This window comes from Liolophura sinensis, chromosome 1 (assembly GCF_032854445.1).
Source record: "Liolophura sinensis isolate JHLJ2023 chromosome 1, CUHK_Ljap_v2, whole genome shotgun sequence".
NCBI lineage: Eukaryota > Metazoa > Mollusca > Polyplacophora > Chitonida > Chitonidae > Liolophura > Liolophura sinensis.
In genome coordinates, this window is record NC_088295.1 from 4,681,812 (window position 1) to 4,707,841 (window position 26,030).

At 43.0% G+C, this 26,030-nt stretch overlaps 1 protein-coding gene across 1 annotated transcript in view; it reads right to left on the reverse strand.

Annotated features, from left to right (window-relative positions):
• Positions 1-25,216, reverse strand: part of LOC135461866 (uncharacterized) — a 31,361-nt gene extending 6,145 nt beyond the window's left edge. The window contains exons 1-12 of the mRNA XM_064739135.1: positions 25,113-25,216; positions 19,999-20,367; positions 12,533-12,635; positions 7,124-7,236; positions 6,522-6,648; positions 5,435-5,516; positions 5,024-5,120; positions 3,262-3,368; positions 2,208-2,343; positions 1,766-1,840; positions 1,138-1,293; positions 573-720 (exon numbers count right to left, since the gene is read on the reverse strand). Coding sequence (XP_064595205.1) covers positions 573-720; positions 1,138-1,293; positions 1,766-1,840; positions 2,208-2,343; positions 3,262-3,368; positions 5,024-5,120; positions 5,435-5,516; positions 6,522-6,648; positions 7,124-7,236; positions 12,533-12,635; positions 19,999-20,130 — 1,276 coding nt within the window. The 5' untranslated portion in view covers positions 20,131-20,367; positions 25,113-25,216. The remainder of the gene's footprint in view (positions 1-572; positions 721-1,137; positions 1,294-1,765; positions 1,841-2,207; positions 2,344-3,261; positions 3,369-5,023; positions 5,121-5,434; positions 5,517-6,521; positions 6,649-7,123; positions 7,237-12,532; positions 12,636-19,998; positions 20,368-25,112) is intronic.
• Positions 25,217-26,030: the final 814 nt, after the last annotated feature.

Here is a 26,030-nt window from a genome sequence, read left to right on the forward strand (position 1 = left end):
ATAGGCGGAGTGCCTGGGGAGTAGCCGGAGTGCCTGGAAAATAGCCGGAGTGCCTGGGGAATAGCCCGAGTGCCTGGAGTAAAGACAGAGTGTTTACAGAATAGCCGGAGTGCCTGAGGAATAAGTGGAGTGCCTGGAGTAAAGACAGAGTGCTTGGGGGATAGCCGGAGTGCCTGGGGAATAGCCGCAGTGCCTAGGGAACAGCCGCAGTGCCTGGGGAATAGCCGCAGTGCCTGGGGAATAGCCGGGGTGCCAGAGGAACAGCCGGAGTGCCTGGGGAATAGCCAAAGTGCCTGAAGTAAACCCCGCCCTACTTTAGACAAACCTTCTGCTTTAAAGTCATGGCCGATCTAGCCAACTCATTGGCTATTTTATGGTCAATTTTTTAATAAGATTCCCGACAGGTCATTTAGCATTAAGGAGAAATAATATCTTATGCCGCATACATAATTTATCCTGCAGCATAGCAAATTGTTTGCTTAACTGCAAATGTACAAAACGCAAAACTTCTCTAGGGGCAACTGATAAGAAAATACATTACGTGCCTTTCATGCGAGGAGGATGAAACTTACCTGAACGGGAGAAGTTCAGAGCCAGGAAGCTGTCGGCTTGGGCGTCGATCGGCTGGGGGATGACAGCGGTGACGTAGAGGTTGTATTCCAAAGAGGTGGCCCTCACAAGCCCTACAGGATACTGACTGTCCTCCGCCATCAGCGCTGCCTGTCAACCATAGAGAGGCACACAAATGTGTACTGTGAAGGGATAAATACACTGTGCCAGTCCTCAGTAAAACGCCAGAATGGTGGTCAGTATTGTGGTTGTGAACTGGCAGAAAGTATATTATAAACGCTGATAATAAAATTACTGTGTCAAAAATAGATATAAACGTAATTCTGTGCACTGGAATGATGCAAGTTGCAAAATAGTGAGGCAAGAATACATGTAGATAACAGTGCAGTACCGTATGCTTGCACAATGAAAACTTGAAACGGTGGTGGAAGGAATTGTGCAGTAGTCATTTTAATACTCATGAGATCAAGAGAGGAAACATAGTAGGTTTGTATTGTAAGTCAGTTAACTGCCGCGATAGTTCATCCCTGCAAACATGTTTACATGTGGCGTGTAAAGGTCTCGTACCGTCATCGTCCTGGTGGCAAAGGCACACGGCCCTGCCTGTTTGAACGGTGTGCTGTAGAGAACGTCGGCCTGGGAGAAGGCAGGGTCCACGGCCCTCAGGAGCCCACGGGTGGAGTACTCGGCACTCAGCGGAGAGTAAGAGTTCGGGGCAAACATCTGGAACCGCAAAAGCCATAGGTATATACAAATATAGACTCAGCGATCTTTTTTTCTTCGTTCTTTCGCAAATAAAAAGATGCAAAAGCTAAGGCGTTTTGTTCAAAGGAACTTTTTAATGTACCTGAAGCAGTAATCAGCACATAAGATATACCATGTATGGTACAAAACAGCCAATTTATAACATATGCAGGGGAATAAACCGTTCACACAAATGTCCCCACTTAACACTGCAGCAACGCATTATTTTCTTATTTCTTTTAAAAGTACTTATTTATTTGATTGGAGTTTTGCTTAGTGCTCAAAAATATTTCACTTACATGACGGCAGCCAGCATTATGGTGAGGGGAAACCCGACAGTGCTAGGGAGAAAGTCTTGACCATTTTAAAAGTATGGACATCAGAACCTTACAGAGCTTACAAAAATTCTGACGGTCCTTTGAATAGGTTCATAAACACAAAGACAGCTTACCGTCGAATTGGCTTCTAGGGGGAAGATGATCAAGCCTTCAGATTTAGTTCTCAATCCGATACCCAGTTGTCCAGACTGAAGAAAGTTTGGAAGATTAGCATATCAAATAATTACCAGGTCATCACATATTAAACTTGTACATAATTTAAATATTTTCAGTTGAGTAAGTTTGAGTTTGAGTAAGACATGAACTCTGACTTTCAAAATGAGTTATGGGAACAAGTGTTGGTGTATAGAACAGTCACTGATATCGGAATGATCTTCACAAAAGTGTATTATCTATTGTACAGTGCACACCGCCGTGACGAGTCAAGCTTCAAAAGCTTTTTACGTTCAACATTATTAAGCAATTACCCTAAATTATAATTCCCGACATCGTCCATACACGTGACCTGCAACGTAACTGGTAGAAGTGAGGTAGCATTTAAAGATTGCATATTACCACAAGCCTCTGTCTGATGAAGGCCTGGCGAAGCTCAATATTGCCCCGGTACACCACAACAGCCGCCGATACCGGATCAAAAGTCTGGGCTACCAAGGCCGTGGACACATCGTACAGTCCTTCTGTTCCGGATACTCTGGAGTACACAGAGGGTGGAAAACGCCCAGGTATACAGGACAAGTGTAAAACAAGCTTAGTGTGGTAACGAAGAGGTATGTGTTCATGTTAACAGCTGTGTATCATCAAACTAAATATCATCTACATTCCTAATCAAGACATGCAGTTAACTAGAACTGACTGCAGTTTCGTGGCTTCCAATGGTATTCTGCTTTTACTTACGTACAGAGCAGTTTGCCAGGTGTTTGTAACAGTCGTTCAGCAAATCACACATGCTGTCGTATTAAGATACATAGTCCGCTTTGGGAGAGCATGGGCAGTCAAAAAACGTGATAATCTTGTTATCATCTCAGTTGAGTGCATGGGCTTAAATTTCTAATGTGGTGATGTCTTTTATATACTTTTAGCTACAAAACTATTAACTGAAACATGTTCAAATACATCGAGCTAGTAGTTGGTGCAAATCACAAATTTGTAACTCTCATAGTTCTCAATTTACAGGCCATTGAAAATTACGTAACTTAAAGATTTAAACGGCGAGCTTCTAACGCTTTCAGCGAATTTTAACGTCTTTTTCAAACGTTATTTAACAAATATTACTCTACATGCATATCAAATTTCAGATGCATCCGTCTATTTATTCTTGAGAGGATGTTGAAAAGTTTCGCTAGAAATCCAATATGGTGCCCAAACTAAGTAAACTAGAACAAACTTCGAAACCCTTGAAAATAATATCCACCAATTTATCAAATTTCAAACAGCTGCGATTTGCAGGGGGGGTGGGGGGGGGGGGGGTCAGTAAAACGACAAAATGTACTGTCCGAAAATTAATATGCCGAGCAAGAGTATTGGAAACCTAATAAATAAACAGGTGAGAAAAACTTTCATGTGAAAGGGTTATACTGTAAACAACCAGTCTTTCAAGTAATGCACTCACATGTCAGATGGGCTCACACCTTTAGGCTGCACATCGTAAATCAGTGTATTTCCTCGCAGCTCAAGCGATGCTTTATTGAAGAATATGTTGGCATACTGAGAATTCACCTGTAAGGAAAAGAAACAGGTAAGTTATGTCAGTAGAAAGGGTAATTTAAATACCTGCATCATAAAAACGACACACATCGCAACATGACGGCAGACTAAATATCTGTAAATGTCCGACTGAAGGTCTCGCCGGCAGAACTGGTTTCTGACTGGGAATGTCTGCAGTGTGAACTAGTTTACACCATAACAAGCTGACAGATCGTCTTACCCGCAGTGACGGGGAATGTCTGTAATCTGAATTAGTTTGCACCATAACCAGCTGACAGATCGTTTTACCCGCAGTGCTGGTTTCTGACTGGGAATGTCTGCTGTTTGAACTAGTTTACACCATAACCAGCTGACAGATCGTTTTACCCGCAGTGCTGGTTTCTGACTGGGAATGTCTGCTGTTTGATCTAGTTTACACCATAACCAGCTGATAGACCGTTTTACCCGCAGTGCTGGTTTCTGACTGGGAATGTCTGCTGTCTGAACTAGTTTACACCATAACCAGCTGATAGATCGTCTTACCCGCTTGTTTCTGACTGGGAATGTCTGTAATCTGAACTAGTTTACATCATAACCAGCTGATAGACCGTCTTACCCGCATTGCTGGTTTCTGACTGGGAATGTCTGCTGTCTGAACTAGTTTACACCATAACCAGCTGATAGACCGACTTACCCGCAGTGCTGATTTCTGACTGGGAATGTCTGTAATCTGAACTAGTTTACACCATAACCAGCTGATAGACCGTCTTACCCGCAGTGCTGGTTTCTGACTGGGAATGTCTGTAATCTGAACTAGTTTACACCATAACCAGCTGACAGATCGTTTTACCCGCAGTGCTGGTTTCTGACTGGGAATGTCTGTAATCTGAACTAGTTTACACCATAACCAGCTGACAGATCGTTTTACCCGCAGTGCTGGTTTCTGACTGGGAATGTCTGTAATCTGAACTAGTTTACACCATAACCAGCTGATAGACCGTCTTACCCGCAGTGCTGGTTTCTGACTGAGAAAATCTGTAATCTGAACTAGTTTACACCATAACCAGCTGACAGATCGTCTTACCCGCTGTACTCTCTTTGACTAAGAATGTCTTTATATAATCTGACTTAGTTTTCAACATTACTTGCAAACCCGGCATTTGTGTCGGAGTCAGATATAGGTATAATCTTTCACATATACAGATACTTCCGGAAACTGTGAAGAAATTCACAAATAAGCAGTTCGCTAAAATCTGCTGGAGACGATCTCCTAAGTTGTAGTTTATGCGCTAATATTGTGTGCATGTACATAAACCTGTTGGCTGTTAACCTGTTCGGCAAATATTTGACGGGAGAGTGTATCGATAAGTGCATAAGTGCTAAATAAGTACAACTTATCGATAACTGGTTGGTATCAAGCGACGGTAACGGCCTGTCTTGGCCCGCTAAAACCTACAGGAGAAATGCAGAGTGCTCTCACGATTTTGAAGCTGCTTTTTAACATCTGACCATAATGTACCGTACATATGTCGTTTGCTGCAAAATGTCGTATTAGCTATATTTTTGCCTTGGACGACATGCAGATGTACCAGTAAACGAACGAGTAACCGCCAGGACAGACATGATCCCACCATCCAAGCACCCACTCCAAATCCATCCAACCCCACACCGGTGCACCTTTCACTCACCCTTAAGGTGGTCGCTAGCTGATAGGGCCAGTTTCCGTCCAGATTGTTGGGGTAATCTTCACACTGCAGTGAGCTGGATCTGCCGGGCTGCGTCGCCCTAAAACACCAAATCGATATAACCTATTATTGTGTTTTCAGTAAGTCGGTAATAAAGTGATAGGGAAAAAATGATAACCAGCTTTATTTATACCAAATTATGACATGGTCTAATTAACCTTTAATGGAGTCATTAACTGAAGGTAAAACAATAAGAAGAAAAGATAGATAAAAGCGCTCCTATTACCCGGTATTAAATACAATAAACTCTATTAAAGGACGAATTATTTTAGCTGGAGCTCTGTTATGACAAATAAGGTTCATAGCTATACTTGTATGTTTGTATAATGTCTAACATACGTGATTAAATCTTACCATATCTTCACATCTGCACAGGAATAATAGACAGAACAGTTTGATGACTCCACGGGGTCGCTTAGGGAGCACGGTGGGTCGCCTGCAATTGGAGGACAGTTACAAAAATCAATTGGATTCTAACTGGGGAGCTGTGCTATGGTTCACCTTTAACCATTTCCTTTCATTTTCATTTGCGATAACGGCGTGCAAACAACAGTCAGGTGACTTACAGGTAGGCTAGCTGACCTGACCTAACACAGACTATAGCTGGTCATACAGTCAGTTAACCTGACCTAACACAGACTATGCCTGATCACACAGTCAGCTGACCTAACACAGACTATACCTAGTCATACAGTCAGCTGACCTGACCTAACACAGACTATACCTGATCACACAGTCAGCTGACCTAACACAGACTATACCTGGTCATACAGTCAGCTGACCTGACCTAACACAGACTATGCCTGATCACACAGTCAGCTGACCTAACACAGACTATAGGCCTACCTAGTCATACAGTCAGCTGACCTGACCGAACACAGACTATGCCTGATCACACAGTCAGTTGACCTAACACAGATTATACCTGGTCATACAGTCAGCTGACCTGACAGAACACAGACTATGCCTGATCACACAGTCAGCTGACCTAACACAGACTATACCTGGTCATACAGTCAGCTGACCTGACCTAACACAGACTATACCTGATCACACAGTCAGCTGACCTAACACAGACTATACCTGGTCACATAGTCAGTTGACCTGACCTAACACAGACTATGTCTGATCACACAGTCAGCTGACCGAACACAGATTATACCTGGTCACAAAGTCAGTCAACCTGACCGGACACAGACTATACCTGGTCATACAGTCAGCTGACCTGACCTAACACAGACTATACCTGATCACACAGTCAGTTGACCTAACACAGACTATACCTGGTCACATAGTCAGTTGACCTAACACAGATTATACCTGGTCACAGAGTCAGTTGACCTGACCTAACACAGACTATGCCTGATCACACAGTCAGCTGACCGAACACAGACTATACCTGGTCATACAGTCAGCTGACCTGACCTAACACACATTATACCTGGCGCCAAAGAACTGGTATCCACGGAGATAAGCTGTAGGTAGCAGTCGTCGCACTGTATGTCCGGGATGACGACTGTTATGGCTGTCATACTGCGCCGACATCTACCGATCGGATAATCGTCCGGCTAAGAAGAGCAAGGTAACGTGGTGAATTACTCAGTACGCAGATTTATATGTTTTGGTGAATTTTAAGGGTGTTATTTCTCTCTTGTACTTGACTAGCTGGTGAGCATGAAATGGTAATGTATGGACAACTGTCAGAGGAATCCATATACATGTATCTAAAAAAGAAAAAAATATGTTCCTCCAAGCTTGTTTTAGAATTTCATTCAGCTAATCGCATAAATACATCTATCTCTTATACATAAATATGAGCGATATCTGTTCAGATAGTTTTTGGAATGTTGTGGACATCGACTTCTCCATTGCACCCCCCCACCCCCCTCACCCTATCGCCTCATCACAAATTAAGGCGGCTGGTTTAGCGCGAAATTCCATTTTAACATCGCACACTTGTTCAGCATCTTGTAACAGTCTTGTGATATGTACACTAAGCTCTCGTGGCCGTTTTCTGGGATGATGTCCCATCTGACTACTCACGTTACACTCGCTGCCCTTGCTGGTGAACTGGTTGTCGTTGTGTGGGATGTGATCCAGCAGAACACACGTCGTGTTCTGACTACGGCTCTTCAGGGCAATCCTACTCGGGGCTCCTGCCATGACAACACAGAATACACCTAATGGAATTAGTAACCCTAATACCACTTTCGTTTTTCGGGAGCGAATGTAATCCTATGTATATTTGGGAGCAAAGACTTATTTCGCTGCCAACAAGTTTTGATGTACACGTGAGTGCACTGTATTTTGGTGCAGATACTGGCAGCCTTTACGGCCGATACACAATCACGGTGCTTAGTTGTTGTCGTAGGTAAGCAATACGGCCGATATGTAATCATTGTGTTCTGGTGTAGACATAGCTGGGCTGTATGAGCGATGTATAATCGGTGTGCTTTGGTGTAGACATAGCTGGGCTTTATGGCCGATATATAATCGGTGTGCTTTGGTGTAGACATAGCTGGGCTTTATGGCCGATATATAATCGGTGTGCTTTGGTGTAGATATAGCTGGGCTTTATGGCCGATATATAATCGGTGTGCTTTGGTGTAGACATAGCTGGGCTTTATGGCCGATATATAATCGGTGTGCTTTGGTGTAGATATAGCTGGGCTTTATGGCCGATATATAATTGGTGTGTTCTGGTGCAGACATAGGTGGGCTTTATGGTCGATGTGTAATCGGTGTGCTTTGGTGTAGACATAGCTGGGCTTTATGGCCAATATATAATCGGTGTGCTTTGGTGTAGATATAGCTGGGCTTTATGGCCGATATATAATCGGTGTGCTTTGGTGTAGACATAGGTGGGCTTTATGGCCGATATATAATCGGTGTGCTGTGGTGTAGATATAGCTGGGCTTTATGGCCGATATATAATCGGTGTGCTTTGGTGTAGACATAGGTGGGCTTTATGGCCGATATATAATCGGTGTGCTGTGGTGTAGATATAGCTGGGCTTTATGGCCGATATATAATCGGTGTGCTTTGGTGTAGATATAGCTGGGCTTTATGGCCGATATATAATCGGTGTGCTTTGATGTAGATATAGCTGGGCTTTATGGCCGATATATAATTGGTGTGTTCTGGTGCAGACATAGGTGGGCTTTATGGTCGATGTGTAATCGGTGTGCTTTGGTGTAGACATAGCTGGGCTTTATGGCCAATATATAATCGGTGTGCTTTGGTGTAGATATAGCTGGGCTTTATGGCCGATATATAATTGGTGTGTTCTGGTGTAGACATAGCTGGGCTGTATGAGCGATGTATAATCGGTGTGCTTTGGTGTAGACATAGCTGGGCTTTATGGCCGATATATAATCGGTGTGCTTTGGTGTAGATATAGCTGGGCTTTATGGCCGATATATAATTGGTGTGTTCTGGTGCAGACATAGGTGGGCTTTATGGTCGATGTGTAATCGGTGTGCTTTGGTGTAGACATAGCTGGGCTTTATGGCCAATATATAATCGGTGTGCTTTGGTGTAGATATAGCTGGGCTTTATGGCCGATATATAATCGGTGTGCTGTGGTGTAGATATAGCTGAGCTTTATGGCCGATATATAATCGGTGTGCTTTGGTGTAGGCATAGCTGGGCTTTATGGTTGGTATATAATCGGTGTGCTTTGGAGTAAACATAGATGGGCTTTATGGCCGATATATAGTAGGTGTGCTCTGGTGTAGACATATGTTTTTTTTTTCTTAATTACACTACATGTATTATATGCGATCATTAAAGCTACAGGTATGTGGAACCTGCTGGATCTATCTGCCGAGATGTGCTCTTCACATCTCTGGTCTTTTGCAGAGGTTAACTGAATAGTCCTTACCTAGACCATCAAGTACACAGTAAGTATATCTCCGGGTAAATCAGGTAGTCAAGCAGGCTGGACTTCACTCCCCAACCGAATGACACCCAGTCCTAACTGACGGGTTTAGAAATACTTAGAATCAACTGTGGGGTAGGGTCCGTTGTAGAGGTATAAAAATTACATTCATCATGCACACTGAGGGATGACAAAAAATAATATAAAAAATAAATATCGTGTTTAGTATAATTAACAATTACTCATGTGCAAGCGGGCAAAAATAAAAATCTTATATAAAGAAGAACAGGCAATACAGTTTTAATTTAGCCTACGGCAATGATTCTATTACTGGTTGTATGCGTATTTAAATATATCTATGAAGTTTTTACGCAAATTATTTATTTTTTTATGAAGAGAATATGAAGATGACGTGAGATAAAAAGAGATGTGTGACGATGCCATGGTCATCAGCAATCTGGTAGTCTGTGTTTACTTATAGGGCCTACAAGCTTTAACTTCACCTCCATCTAGTGGGATTCACTAGTCCTATGTTTATTGGGTGTAGCATGTGGTGTGTATGAGAGGTCACATCTCAATGCTGCTGTACCCGCTGTGCGTTGGTATTACATACCTGGGGTGATCTGATACCACGTTTAAACATTAGATTTCCAAAACTGTATTGCATAGAAACTGACACAAATACTAGTTAGGGATACTCTAGAGTTCGAGTCTGATTTAAATTAGTGCTATCGCTGATCTCGATTTAATTCAGATTTTGGAGTTCACACTCATCTCATATGCTCCGATCTGTGTGTGTGTTATGTGGGTGTGCCATGGGCTGTTCTGTTACCTATGTGTGTGTTGCGCAGCTGTGCCATGGGCTGTTCTGTTACCTGAGTGTGTGTTACGCAGCTGTGCCATGGGCTGTTCTGTTAACTGTGTGTGTGTTGCGCAGCTGTGCCATAGGTTGTTCTGTTAACTGTGTGTGTGTTGCTCGGCTGCTCCATAGGCTGTTCTGTTACCTGTGTGTGTTGCTCGGCTGTGCCATAGGTTGTTCTGTTAACTGTGTCTGTGTTGTGCGACTGTGCCATAGGTTGTTCTTTTAACTGTGTGTGTTGCGCGGCTGTACCATAGGCTGTTCTGTTACCTGTGTGTGTGTTGCGCGGCTGTGCCATAGGTTGTTCTGTTAACTGTGTGTGTATTGCGCGACTGTGCCATAGGTTGTTCTTTTACCTGTGTGTGTGTTGCGCGGCTGTGCCATAGGCTGTTCTGTTACCTGTGTGTGTGTTGCGCGGCTGTGCCATAGGTTGTTCTGTTAACTGTGTGTGTGCTGCATGGCTGTGCGGTGGGCTGTTCCGTTACCTGTTTGTGTGTTGCGCGGCTGTGCCATAGGTTGTTCTGTTAACTGTGTGTGTGTTACGCGGCTGTGCCATAGGTTGTTCTGTTACCTGTGTGTGTGTTGCGCGGCTGTGCCCTGTGTATGTGTTGCGCGGCTGTGCCATAGGTTGTTCTGTTAACTGTGTGTGTGTTGCGCGGCTGTGCCATAGGTTGTTCTGTTAACTGTGTGTGTGCTGCATGGCTGTGCGGTGGGCTGTTCCGTTACCTGTTTGTGTCCTGCGTGCCTGTGCGATGGTCTGTTCCTTGGGACCTGCGTGCCTGTGCGATGAACTGTTCCGTTAACTCTGTGTGTGCTGCGTCCGTGCGATAGGCTGTTCCGTTACCTGTGTGTGACGCGTGATTGTGCAGTGGGCTGTCCCGTTACCTGTGTGTGTGCTGCGTGCCTGTGCGATGAACTGTTCCGTTACCTGTGTGTGTGCTGCGTGCCTGTGCGATGAACTGTTCTGTTACCTGTGTGTGTCGCGTGGTTCTGCGATGGGTTGTTCCTTTATCTGTGTGTGTGCTGCGCGGATGTGCGATGAGCTGTTCCGTTCCCTGTTTGTGTCCTGTGTGTCTGTGCGATGAACTGTGTGTATGTTGCGTCCATGCGATGGGCTGTTCCGTGACCTGTGTGTGTGTCGCGTGGCTGTGCGATGGGTTGTTCCGTTCCCTGTTTGTGTCCTGTGTGTCTGTGCGATGAACTGTGTGTATGTTGCGTCCATGCGATGGGCTGTTCCGTGACCTGTGTGTGTGCTGCGTGCCTGTGCGATGAGCTGTTCCATTACCTGATGGCTATGCGATGGATTGTTCCACTGTGTGTGTGTATCGCGTGGCTGTGCGATGAGTTGTTCCGTTACCTGTGTGTTTGTGGCGTGGCTGTGCGATGGGCTGTTCCGCTACCTGTGTGTCCGGCGTACATGCGCGATGGGCTGTCCCGTATTCTGTGTGTGTCTTGTGGCTGCGAAATATGCTTTGTGTTACCTGTATGTGTTTCGCGTGGCTGTGCGATGAGCTGTTTCACTACCACTGTGTGTGCTGTGTGGCTGTGCGAGGGGCTTTTTCCGTTACCTTAGTATTGCATGTATGTGTGAGATGTTCCCTTACCTGTGTGTGTAATGCGTCCGTGCAATGAACTGTTCCGTTACGTGTGTTTGTGCTGCGTGACTGTGCGATGGGCTGTTCCGTTACCTGTGTGTGTGCTGCGTCCGTTACCTGTGTTTGTGCTTCGTAGGTGCGATGAGATGTTCCCTTACCTGTGTGTGTAATGCGTCCGTGCAATGAACTGTTCCGTTACGTGTGTTTGTGCTGCGTGACTGTGCGATGGGCTGTTCCGTTACCTGTGTGTGTGCTGCGTCCGTTACCTGTGTTTGTGCTTCGTAGGTGCGATGAGATGTTCCCTTACCTGTGTGTGTAATGCGTCCGTGCAATGAACTGTTCCGTTACGTGTGTTTGTGCTGCGTGACTGTGCGATGGGCTGTTCCGTTACCTGTGTGTGTGCTGCGTCCGTTACCTGTGTTTGTGCTTCGTAGGTGCGATGAGATGTTCCCTTACCTGTGTGTGTAATGCGTCCGTGCAATGAACTGTTCCGTTACGTGTGTTTGTGCTGCGTGGCTGTGCCATGGGCTGTCCCGTATTCTGTGTTTGTCGTGTGGCTGCGAAATATACCTTTGTGTTACCTGAGTGTGTGTCACTTGGCTGTGCGATAAGTTGTTCCGTTACCTGTGTGTGTGCTGCGTCCGTGCAATGAACTGTTCCGTTACGTGTGTGTGTGCTACATGACTGTGCGATAGGCTTTACCTCTGTGTGTGTGTATGTACTGCATGACTGTGCGATAGGCTTTACCTCTGTGTGTATGTGCTGCGTGACTGTGCGATAGGCTTTACCTCTTTGTGTATGTGTTGCGTGACTGTGCGATAGGCTCTACCTCTTTGTGTATGTGCTGCGTGACTGTGCGATAGGCTTTACCTCTGTGTGTGTGTATGTGCTGCGTGACTGTGCGATAGGCTTTACCTCTGTGTGTGTGTATGTGCTGCGTGACTGTGCGATAGGCTTTACCTCTGTGTGTGTGTATGTGCTGCGTGGCTGTGCGATAGGAAGACCTTTGAGTAATGGGTTATTTACACAGGGAATTAGCATTGAATAAAGAAATGCCTCGAAAATGCTAACAGTTGACTCCAGGAAAGCAGGCTGTACCTGTAGGAGTTATTACCCACCTTTTCTGTACACGGTCTCCTCCCAACGCACAGTCAGCAGCCCTGGATAGACATCGGTTATCTCGCGGGCACCTGACGCTAACCCTTGGGGATCACATGGGCCCTAAGAGATACAGAGGGGGAGATGAAGCACTGTGAGCGATAAAAAATAATATACACATCGAGTGCATTACAATTCGTCTAGGAAGGCGTTGGACGGCGAATAACAGTTTTCACTGTAAACTGACCGTGTTATCTGCGATAAAATAATTATTGTATACCTTCAAGTAGCGTATCCGGTACATGTCTCTCGCCTCAAAATTTAAATGTACAACAGGAAACAATGCCAACTATATATAACAATATTAAAAATATCTGATGATAAGGGAGAAACACGACGAATCTTTGATAAAACACTATGAATTATACAAACACATCATATGGGTTTCCAAGGTTTATACCTATGGATATAACAAAAAAATATTTGAGTAGTTTTAGATAGAGTTGAGAACATTTGAAAACACTTCATTTTCCCGTAATACCTGCTTAAAAACAATTCCCTATATCAGTATAAAGGGAAAATTCTAACACAAAATTCATTCATTGGTCAACAACTTCATTCATATCACACTGTTTACATTTCCGGTCTATCGACCTGTTTCTTTCAGCTGCCTGGCGGATAATGTTGAAGAGTTCGGTTCTATATGATTTCGATTCTTACTACTTATAATGTACATTCCTGATTTAGACTTATGCTTACGTGAACTATACCATCGACTCACTGGCTGAACCAAGTTACATCACAACTTAACTGAACATCTCAGGACAAAATGCATAACCCCGAAATATCTGCTCTTGATAAGAGAAATATATGAGATATAATGTTTTCATGTATTTTATATTTTATTATGGCATTATAGCGTTTTCGCATGAAACACACTAATTTTTCTATAATATATCTGTATTGCAAACTATCATTTCCATATCCATATCCAACAAGACCAGAATTCTAAGAAATCACCCATACATTGGGAAAAGGCAGAATACCCGGGGCAAACCGCCGATGGTGAACGACAAGTGGTCTTCAAAAAACGTTAGAGGGTCGTCTACCATTTATTGTCACCAAGAACCCACAAACAGTAAGAGCAGTGAAATCTAAGAAAGACATCCAAAAGAAATTTGTCCGGTGGGTAAAAGTCCAAACAAAAAGAAGCCCCACGGACAAAAATCCTGCGAATTCGCCCCCTCTGATGAAAGTATATTACTAATATGAAGCATATGTAAATGTACGTGGATAGTCTACCTGATTGAGAAAACTTCAATTTCATTCCATGAGGTCATGCCTCGGATTTTATTTATACCGAATTTTATAAAGCTAAATTATTTATTGTGGTTTACATCTGGAAGGGTTTGATGACGTATACAGAAGCCTTACCTATACGAAAGACGCCACAATGCGTGAAATATGTACAGGTACTTGCAGAAGTGAAACCGGATTTTCATACAACACAAGATGCACATGTGTTTTTCAATTACCAGTTTTATAAAGGGTGACGCGACATAAGCTGTATCGCGTCATGTAAATGCGTCGTATAAAAACCGTGTAGTCTAACAGTTTTCTTAGACATTTTGAAGAAATGAACATTTAGCTGAACACAAGCCATTATCTCTCTAGGGTACGTTTTTACGCTCTTATTAGATGTTATTTCGGTTATTTGTTTCAGTAAACATCACATAGTATGCCATATTAAACACTCCTGGAAACAAAATCCAGCTTATCAATCATGCAAACAATGAATTGTGGCAGGTGCTTAGGGACATAGACTTAGGTATTTATTTAGGAAGAATTATTGAATAATAGCTTTATATCAGATGGTGAAATATCTGTAAATAATTAACAAATATCATAATATGTAGTCTGGATAAGTTTGTGGGTTAAATTCAACCTAGGTTAGTCATGACTTAACGTACGATTATTCCGAGATTTACGACTATTACCCGTATTTCTTAACTACTTGTAGGTGATGTAGGTGTAACTGGGCCTTTAGGCATTATTATTCCACAGCGGACAGGAACCTGACCGCTGAGGTTGCGGGTTCAAATCCAGCCCGTTCTGCATTTGTGTTGCTTCAAGTCAGAAGGTTTGTCAGGTAGGCCGATAAAGCTAATCTATAAAGTTCACCGCCGACATATGGATTCAAAAATCTCGAACACACAATAACACACTAAATTAATTCAAATACAGATAGATAGACAGGTAGATAAATAAATAATATACACAAGCAGTGATGTACACACCAGTAGTGTACACAAACAGTGATGTACAGACCCAATGGCACAACCAACTAACTGTGCAGGGGCAGTGATGTACACACCAGTAGTGTACACAAACAGCCAATGACACAACCAACTAACTGTACAGGAAGAGTGATGTACACACCAGTAGTGTACACAAACAGTGATGTACGACCCAATGACACAACCAACTACTTGTTCAGGGGCAGTGATGCACACACCAGTAGTGTACACAAACACCCAATGACACAACCAACTAACTGTACAGGAGGAGTGATGTACACACCAGTAGTGTACACAAACAGTGATGGACAGACCCAATGATACAACCAACTAACTGTACAGGAGCAGTGATGTACATACCAGTAGTGTACACAAACAGTGATGTACAAGCCCAATGCCACAACCAACTACTTGTACGGGAGGAGTGATGTACACACCAGTAGTGTACACAAACAATGATGTACAGACCCAATGACACAACCAACTAACTGTACAGAGGGAGTGATGTACACACCAGTAGTGTACACAAACAGTGACGGACAGACCCAATGATACAACCAACTAACTGTACAGCAGCAGTGATGTACACACCAGTAGTGTACACAAACAGTGATGTACAAGCCCAATGCCACAACCAACTAACTGTACAGGAGCAGTGATGAGCACACCAGTGGTGTACACAAACAGTGATGTACAGACCCAATGACACAACCAACTAACTGTACAGCAGCAGTGATGTACACACCAGTAGTGTACACAAATAGTGATGTACAGGCCCAATGACACAACCAACTAACTGTACAGGTACTTTATTCATCCTGTCGTGTTTTACATTATCGCATGTCACATCGCAGACGGCGGATGACTAGAGCAGAAGTCTGTATGGAAGCACGATAACTATGGACCAGCCAAAGTTTGCAATTGTAGATTGTGTGGATTATGTAGACCCTGACAGGTATTGTGACGGCGTGTATAATGTGGCATGGTATATGTGTGTTATCTCATGTATGGTGGGTGGAGAAAATTTAACGAAAAAAATTTAAAAGCGAAAAAACAGGGTCAGATAATAGTGAAGGAATTTGAGGGACTAGTTTCTTGCGATTGCCTCAGGGTGTGTTGACTTTAAAGCTGTATGCGTAAAGTATATCTTCGTTTAGTTAACAATAGTGTAACAATATTTGACAGTCACATAGCCTTGAGATCTGTAAAGGTGTATTGTATAAACTATGTACATGTATATAATGGAACTGTGCTAGACAATCACTGTAATGAGTAACATCTAACATAAGGTCGTTTACACGTTAAAAAGATAATAATCTTTAGAATTTTGGACTGAAACTATAACTTTTTAAACTATACATTTGTCTTTTGCCTACAAAAACTCTGTAGGAAAGTTACGTGGCCCTAAATAGTGTATTACGAATGACAGACCTGTAACTTTAACTTCCAACACAAGAATAGGCTGGCTGTATTCAAACTGACGTAAATGCGCGCGACGTTCAAAGTAGTTGTGGAACATACCATTGGGTGACAATTGCTTTACTTACTCTAGCAGGCTGTTTCTCACTGAGGACGATGATATTTGACTTGGTTTTATAAAGGAAAGAATAGCACAAGAATAATTTAACGTATTTGCAGGAGTTATACGTAATGTGTTTGTGGGTGAGTGGTAGTTTGCCTGGGGTGAGACACAGTAAATTACCCAGTCACGGCTCGTGAAAGCGGACCCTGAATAAGGTGACACGGATCCGTGAGTAAGGCACATACACCAAACCTATAAGTTTACCTTAACGTGACACGTTTTATATAAACTAAATACTAGATCTGGATGCCCGAGGGTATTTACGATGGATTTCCATGATATTCCAATTTCCTGAATTTTTATCACGCCATATGCAGGAAAAGGAAACATCTCAACAACAAATATCAGTTGACACATCCCTAGTTTTTGAAAAGACCGGAATGCTTTTGTGTACAAGTGACACATGCCTTTCACCGATGCCTTCCTGGCATAGCCATGGCTATGATTGCATGAACTCTTTAATTCAAATCTCATTCAAACATTCATGGTGGAGCCCATTTTCAGCCAGTTCATGAAAGTGTAGTTTTACCCGTTACACGGGTATATAACAACACAGATATGAGCCACAGAGTGTATCTGATCTGTGATAGCAGTATACAGCGTGGCCAGTGAACTGTACACAGGTCAACTCAGTTGCGTACTTATGTGACGAGTGCCGTCTCGTCTAAAGGGGAATCCCCTCCCAAAACCAGTTCTTCAATAGGCACAATAAAAGTGCGTTTTAATTTTAAACAGGAGTTTCCATGCACTTTGTAATAGTGCCAGCAGTTTATACGTGTATTCAAAAGCACTTGTAGTACGCTGCTTAACACAGGCCACGACACTGCTGCAGTATTGCAGTGGCGTATACATGATCGATTGGTTTTTATTCCTTGATGAACCCTTTGGGTTGGGTCCAAATATATTAAAATATAAAAAAAGCTTTTCAGCTTTCTTCTTGAGACGTAAAGTGGCTACCGTTTTCAGAAGCCTACAGCAAACAGTCTGGTAATTCAAAATAATCTGTGAGGAAAAGGGCCCGACTTTGGGTGTTGGAAGGATTGTGGGGTTGTGGCTCGGGAGACAAGCTTGTCCCGCGTTGCCAGTAAACTCATTGATGACGTAATTTCCGAAAATTTCCGATCAAATGAGGGAAAATATGCATAAAAAGTTTATTAATACACAATATAAAATATCTCTCAAAAATGAACAAAAAACATTTTTTTGGTTCACAGCTGTCTTCATTTTTCGTAAAATCATAATCTTAAGCCATAATTGTCCACTCATTCTCTGTGTAACACCTGTAAGTGCACCTGATGGGGTAGACGGAGAGGCCCAGGGGACGTGGTATACTGTTAGCCGATTATTACATTTTTAAATGTCCGAAGATTCGAATTTTTAATGGTGATATCAGCTGAGGGGCCTCCGTGTAGCTTTGCTCTTGATTTCCTGAACTAGACTAATTAGATCGTATTACACGGTCTCGCAATTAAATGACATCCAGTGGCAACATCAAATAGGAGGAAGGTTATAACTGATGACCCCGTGAAATGAAAACGATTAGTCGAGCTATCTGATTCCCATCATATAAGAGACAGCGAACTCAAGGCATTTAGAACGGTAAAACAGTAGGTTCAGTTGTCTACCATGGTAGTTACAGCTATTTAAAGTACAATAGCTTTGAGGAACAGGATCCTATCCACATGGCACAAGTTGTGTTAGCTCAGCGAGGACCATGTGGCACAGGCGGTGATAGCTCAGTGAGGATCATGTGGCACAGGCTGTGTTAGCTCAGTGAGGATCATGTGGCACAGGCGGTGATAGCTCATTGAGGATCATGTGGCACAGGCTGTGTTAGCTCAGTGAGGATCATGTGGCACAGGCGTTGACAGCTCAGTGATGATCATGTGGCACAGACTGTGTTAGCTCTGTGAGGATCATGTGGCACAGGCGGTGATAGCTCAGTGACTATCATGTGGCACAGGCTGTATTAGCTCTGTGAGGATCATGTGGCACAGGCGGTGATAGCTCAGTGAGGATCATGTGGCACAGGCGGTTTTAGCTCATTGAGGATCATGTGGCACAGGCTATGTTTGCTCAGTGAGGACCATGTGGCACAAGCTGTGTTAGCTCAGTGAGGATCATGTGCCACAGGATGTGTTGGCTCAGTGAGGAGCATGTGGCAAAAACTGTGTTAGCTCAATGAGGATCATGTGGCACAAGCTGTGTTAGCCCAGTGAGGATCTTGTGGCACAAGTTGTTTTAGCTCTGTGACGGCCAAGTGGCACAGGCTGTGTTGGCTCAATGAGGCCACGGGGAACAGGGCGGGTCGCTTCTTCAAAGATTATGTAGCTTGTCACGCTCTACTGAAATTCCCGTGCCTCTTAATCTGCATATCATCGCAGCTACACACCGGCTCTGCGAAAACAGTAATGTATTATTAAGACACGGTATTAAAAGAAGAAATGAAATATTGGGGTCAATGGGTAACCGTGGACCTGAGGCTGTGTGTTGATATGAGCCACGATTAATTCCTAATGCCCATATATTGGGCTCTCGCATAACAGGCCGGCTGATGTTTATAAGTCCTCCTTACAGCAGACAGAGCAGGCGAATTTTCAAGCCTCTGCTGATTTCAGAGTAACCACATGTAGACAAACATAATGTTTGTTTTCATGGTGTTAAACAACTACTAGGCGGTGTCATACGTTATCTTCTCTCCTTGAAAACACGTATTTGAATAAAGATTTACTGATAAATGTTGTTACAAAAACCTTAACAACAATTCGCAAAGTAATCAACATTGTAAATTGCGAATCTATGATTAATTTTATGACACATTAATTTACACTCTTTTTAGAACCATGCTGTTAGCTAATGTTGTTTGTCATGTTGTGGTAGGTCACCTGACGTGCAGCCACCAGTAATATTATGGGGTGCCTGTATTAGACTGCATGGATAGAGTGACTGAATTGCACTGCACACAGTTTCCACACAGCGCGTTTCTATTACAACATCATTCATGGGGCGTTGCGCATTCCCCAGAAAGTATCTCTGAAAGATGTTAGTGAGATACTTTAGGGTACGTAAACGACCGTTCTTACCAGTATCTCTTCTACTTATCATTGTCCTGTTTACTATCGTATATCCGGGTCACATTGCCCTGTGGTCTATGGTATATCAGGGTAACATTGCCCTACGGTCTATTGTATATCAGGGTAACATTGTCCTGTGGTCTATGGTATATCAGGGTAACATTGTCCTGTGGTATATGGTATATCAGGGTAACATTGCCCTACGGTCTATGGTATATCAGGGTAACATTGCCCTACGGTCTATGGTATATCAGGGTAACATTGCCCTCTTGGCTATGGCATATCAGGGTAACATCGCCCTACGGTCTATGGTATATCAGGGTAACATTGCCCTGTGATCTATGGTATATCAGGGTAATATTGCCCTCTTGGCTATGGTATATCAGGGTAACATTGCCCTCTTGGCTATGGTATATCAGGGTAACATTGCATTGTATAGCGCCACACAGCCGATCAAGAACAGAGCCTGTAGTCCCATGTCTCTCTATCGTATATCAGGGTAACATTGCCAATAGTGAAGTTGTGGGACTGACCTGGGTGTTCCTTGAGTTAGGAGTTTGCGGTCGTGGACAGAGGAGTCTAATCTCCGCCGAGGTGCCAGCAAGGAGACACACGAGCGCCACACAGCCGATCAAGAACAGAGTCTGTAGTCCAATGTCTCTCATCCTGGGGCCTGGTCGAGGGCTTGGGGGTGACTGATGACGGCGCTGGGTGTAGGAATCGTCGTCAGATGAGAACAGACCGAAGGTACGGCTTCTTCTCTATCGTAGAAACAGCTGACTGACTGTAAGAGGAAGTAGGCTGAGAAAGAGCGGATATCATCCAGTGTTCTGAGTGGCTCGCGAAAGACCCCGTTGAGACTGCTTTATACCCGGGGGTGTTACCTGACTCAGGTGTGTATGCTAGATAAAAAAAAATTACATGTATATCGTTTTATCTGCATCGGCCTTCGAATTTGATAAAAATGTTATATATTTTTAAAATGTTCTACTAAATACAAACTGCAGGGGTATGAATTTTTGTCCACAAATACCACAAGACATTATACAAGTTGTAGAGATTTTTGTTTTTTTACGACCAGTATGATAGTGCCTGTTTCAGAAGCAGGATGTGATGTTAGTGATCATGTAGACCTGTCTATTGAAAAATGTGTGACAGACCCTGTGTCTGGGGAAAAATATGTGACAAACCCTAGATCTGGTGAAGGATATGTGACAGACTGTATGTCTGGTGAAAGATATGTGACAGACTGTATGTCTGGTGAAGGACATGTGACAAACCCTGTGTCTAATGAAAAATAATGAAAGATATGTGACAGACTATATGTCTACTGAAGAATATGTGACAGACCGTATGCCTGGTGAAGAATATGTGACAGATTCTATGTCTGGTGAAGGATATGTGAAAGACTGTATTTCTGGTGAAGGATATGTGAACGACTGTATGTCTGGTGAAGGGTATATGTGACAAACTGTATGACTTGTGAAGCATGTGTGGCAGACTGTAGGTCTGGTGAAGGATATGTATCAGGCCGTATGTCTGGTGAAGGATATGTTACATACGGTATGTCTGGTGATGGAGATGTGATAGACGGTATTTCTGGTGAAAGATATGTGACAGATCCTGTGTCAGATCATGTGGGAGAATCGACGGACATCAGTCTGTAGTTATCAAGTATCCTCAATGTGCTGTGGTAATGTTGTCATTTAATAACAATTGCCAATATCAGCGGGTATATCGGGTAAGAGAAGAGAGCCACATAAAGCATTGGGTAGTTACAGCAAAAGTGGTAATTTGATTATTCAGGTTTATCAGCAAACCCGTGCTATATCGACATTTTTCAGCCATGGGCTATTTTGCTACTATTTATAGAGTTATAGTCAAATTTTAGCATTTAACACAATTCAACAGCATTCACAGCAGCCCCTGCAAAGCTGTTAAGTAAAAAGATCCCTTTTCCAATAAGTTTCGTAAAAAAAAAATCATTTGTGCAAACATTGAAGGAGAACACGTGGCTGCATTTATGTCCGCTCACACGTCTATTCCGATTTCCTATCGTTTTAATACAACAGTTTTGCTTCTAACAACGTGGCTTAACCCGTCCCCAGAAAAAATGATCAGCAGAATCAAATAAAGTCTTGCAATCTGTATGCTAAATCCATCAACAAATGTACAGGTTAGCAATTATCAGAAAATCGTTTAGAATTTCGGCTCATCGTCAAGGGCTTTGACTAGAGGCTCGGGCAACCATTCAGAAACATTTCCCATGTTGGACTGGAAGGTGTCATGTTGTGTGTGGTTACAGCAGAGTGAATATCTATTTAGCTGGTATCCGTGTCTTTGTAATGTTAATCTGAGGACAGGCTCATTCATCACCGTACTCAATGGACATGGTGGTAATGTACAAGGAAGTCCGCGTATGTACACGTCATTTACACATATCCACCAAGATATAAATACACAAGCGACAGGCAAACCGCATGTTCAGTGATAAAAATGTAGTGTGGTGTACAAAAACGTTCTCTCAACATGTACATTGCGTATCCAATGGCAGGCATGTAGGCCTATAGTGTGTTGTGTTGGTACAAGCGACGTGTAAACTCCTTGTCCAGTGACAGAAATGTAGTGCAGTTAATCCTTATAATTTAAGGAATAAAAAGATGTTATCTAATGTTTTACTTTCATTCCAAACTGTGAGAAATGTTAGTCGAATTTTTTGAAGAAGGGAACACCGTAAGCTCCTGAATACACATTTTTTGAATGAGAAAATGTAATTGGTAATGAATGTTCTACCGTTACTAAAGCCTGTCGCATACGAGGGGAACTTGCTGAGCTATCGATCACGAGAGGTGGCCAGCCCAGCAACTTACTCTACACTTGCTTTACCGCACACGGGCGCATTCGTCTCAGCATATTTTCGCTCTTTTATACCACGTGACCCTCAACTATCACACGTGAGTGCACAAAATGGCGGACGACGAAACGCAGGAAGAAGAGATGCTTTTACTTCTGTTGTTAGTAAAAGTCTACGCCGTGGAAATGCATCTTTTCGAAAAAACTGGATTAGATTTCTGTTTTTGAATTCTGCCATGTTCACGGCATACAAACTATGTATAGATTGATTGTGTGCTGAATACAGCCACGCCTCAATGAATTTATCGTCCAAAAGGGCTTCATTCACGAGGCCTTCGACGATGCCATAATGCTAACAGTCACGTGCTACAATAAGCTATTTTTGTCGGCTGGCTGAGTTTTCCAGCTCAGCTGTCGGCACAGAGTGGTCGCACACGGTGAGAATTTGACATCTCGTGGCACAAAATATCAAACACGATAGATAATTTCCTCACTGTCTCTCGTGCCGAAAAGCTCACTAAAACTTCGCCGCACACGGGGGAAAGAGCTCAGCTGCCTGCCTCTCGTGGTCGATAGCTCAGCAAGTTTCTCTCGTGTGCGCCAGGCTTAAACAACGTCACGTTCACAGCGAGCCAAATGACGACGCACAGTTTACATCTGCGGGTCGTTTCAAACGCAATTGTGAAAATATTTTTCCAAGAGCATTTAGAAGATGAATTCCGATCCAGAGTACTTTAGGCGCAGAGGATGCAGTAGGAGTTGAATTAATTTCATAGAATGCATTTTCTAGGCGACAAGGCGTTTGTGTTGTTCATAACGGACCACTGCTGTTGTTGTTGCACGCCAAGTGTATGCGGAAGGTGACTTTGTCATGCCGGCTGCAAAACACGTGTAGTTGTAACATATGGATGCAATCTCAGTATTTCAAACATACTGGTTATCCATGGACAGTATGTACTTTAAACATCAGTTGGAAAGTGATTTTGATCTAACTAGCTTGTTTTCGGTGAGCCCTCGCACTCGGCTATGCATACGCACTTTGCGGACCCAGCACGTCTCTGCGTGTCTGTGATCAAGCTCATATACTGTGATAGGTATTGCTGTTTAAACAGGGTCTTAATTCATCCTAGACAATCCACAGTATTTGTACTGCTGTCCCTTTTTATGAATGCGAATATTGCAATGATTAAAGGATGTCCATTATCCGTGTTAAGGATGTTTATTTGGGGCAATCTAGCAAAAACTTGGCACTTATAAATGCCGGACCACACACTGTTGTGGCACACACACATGTAGAGTTGTCATGAAAACGTGTATTACGTCAACATACGAAACATTATGGAAATCTACCATTACAAATATAATACAGACTAAAGCAAATGTATTTATAGTGTTCTGTTTGTCATTTTACATGACGCGTCTTTACTACAGCTTCAGTCTCTGGCAGTTCTGTTCTTAGAAAAAGTAGTCCTACTTGGACGTGGCCTTATTTGTTTATTTATTTATTTATTTTTGTTTATTATAGCAAAAAGGCAAAAATTTGCCAATTGGATTGCGCCTTACAAGCGTAAATTCGGGAAATTAATTAACTCGGGGCATTTTATTAGCCATCACAAATCTATACAAAGTGCTACTCTTCTTTCTTAGCCAGAATTTACGTTCTCTACTTATAGGGCATATATTTATAACGTACAGATCTCTACAGATGCACTTGGGTGAACCTGGGCGGGCGAATCACCTCATGTCCCGCCATGAAATCGCTTCATTTTATCGATAAAATCTGTTAATCTCTTGCTGCTTATTCCGCTTCGGTTGGGTTTATACTGATGGTCATCTAAATACTATCATACAATATGTGGATGGGTTCTCTCCCGAGAAGCCACGCCTGAGGCTTTCACACTAACTAATAGATATGATGTTGCTCAGATTGATTGTGTGCTGAATACAGCCACGCCTCATTCATATTTAACAGAATCAAAACGCTGGATAGAAGGAGAAATTCTTGAAATTAACTTAACCGAGACTGACAAAAATATATTCTGTAAAAAATCGTGTATATAATTCACACAGGTTCTAATTCACTCTCCCGCTCTTCTGTGTACACACTGAATATCTAATGACATTTGTCTGGGAACCCTTAATATGACCCTTACCTATAGAGCTGCTAACTGACCCTAACCTATAGAGCTACATTCTAGTAACCCTTACACATACAGCTACTGGTGTTACCATACAGCTGCTACTAGGCCCTTGCCCATCCAACTGTTTCCTATCCCTTACACATACAGCTAATACCTGTCTTTTACCCGTACATCTACTACCTGACCCTTACTCGAACATCTACTACCTGACCCCTACCCATACATTTACATTTGTCCAATACAGCTACTTGGCCCTTACCCATACAGCTACTACCTGGCCCTTACCCGTACAGCTACTACCTGACCCTTACCCATACATATAGGCCTACCTGAACCTTACCCATACAGCTACTTGGCCCTTACCCATACAGCTCCTTGGCCCTTACCCATACAGCTATTACATGACCCTTACCCATACAGCTATTACTTGAGCTAACTCTTACAGCTGCTACATGGCCCCTACCTATACAGCTTCTTGACCCTTATCCGTACAGCTATTACTTCACCTGTACACGTACACCTACTACTTGGTCCTTATCCGTACAACTATTACTCGACACTTTCTCTTTATATGACTTCTACCCATCCGTCAATTAATGATTTATTGTCAGATAATGGAGGATTAAGGAGTGAGGATTTTTTCAACAGCTTACGGGCAACTTCATCACGGTTGACATGGATAACTGCAAACATGGCGATGCATGGTTTCCAGGCTGTCGAGCAGGGTGAGATGGCGATTAACGAATCGTTACAGCTGTCTTTTCATTTGTCAAGGTGCAATACCGTCCAGATCTCCGCAAATACTACAGCCGTCCATATCCTTATCCGTGCTGCACGCGCTCAACATGCCGTCAGCGAGCGGGAAACGCCCAGCTGTACTGTACACATCTGCACATATAACTGACAGGACCGTGACTACCACACATCCAAATAATCACAATACAAACACACGGGAGTGGTATCCATAGTGGCATTTATAACGTGTGCTGTTGAAACGGAATAGTAATTGCATGAGATGCGGCATCCGGGATGGTCATGTGACACTCTCACACAGCTATAAGACTGCGGGTTCTTCGTTCAGAGGTGTTGATTTATCGACAGCTATCCCATATAATTGAAAAGGTTGTATGGGCTATGTTCCTTCAGGTAGGATTTAACGAGCACATTGTGTGTAGTCGTAGTAATATGCCGGAAAATGTGTACATGTCTGACAGCAAATTGCATGTACATGTGGGTGCACGGTTTAGTAGTCTGATCATCATAGTCACACTGCTGTGAAAATTTTTAAAAAAGTCCTTTCGCTATAACGCTGCGTGCAAGCACTTGTTCGGCCACATATAGTTGTAAACAGTGGATCTATAAACCAGGTAGAGCCAGAATTGTAGGTAAAGTTACAGTTTTGTATCATTATGGGTACAAATATATAGACGGGGACACGCTCATATACTTTTACAATAAATCGTGGATTGAGAAAAACACAGATCATTTCCGTTCCTTTCTCTATTTCGATCCGGTTCTGTTAGATAGATAACAAACGCCGACATCAGTAGGCCTATATGTATCGTTGTGGG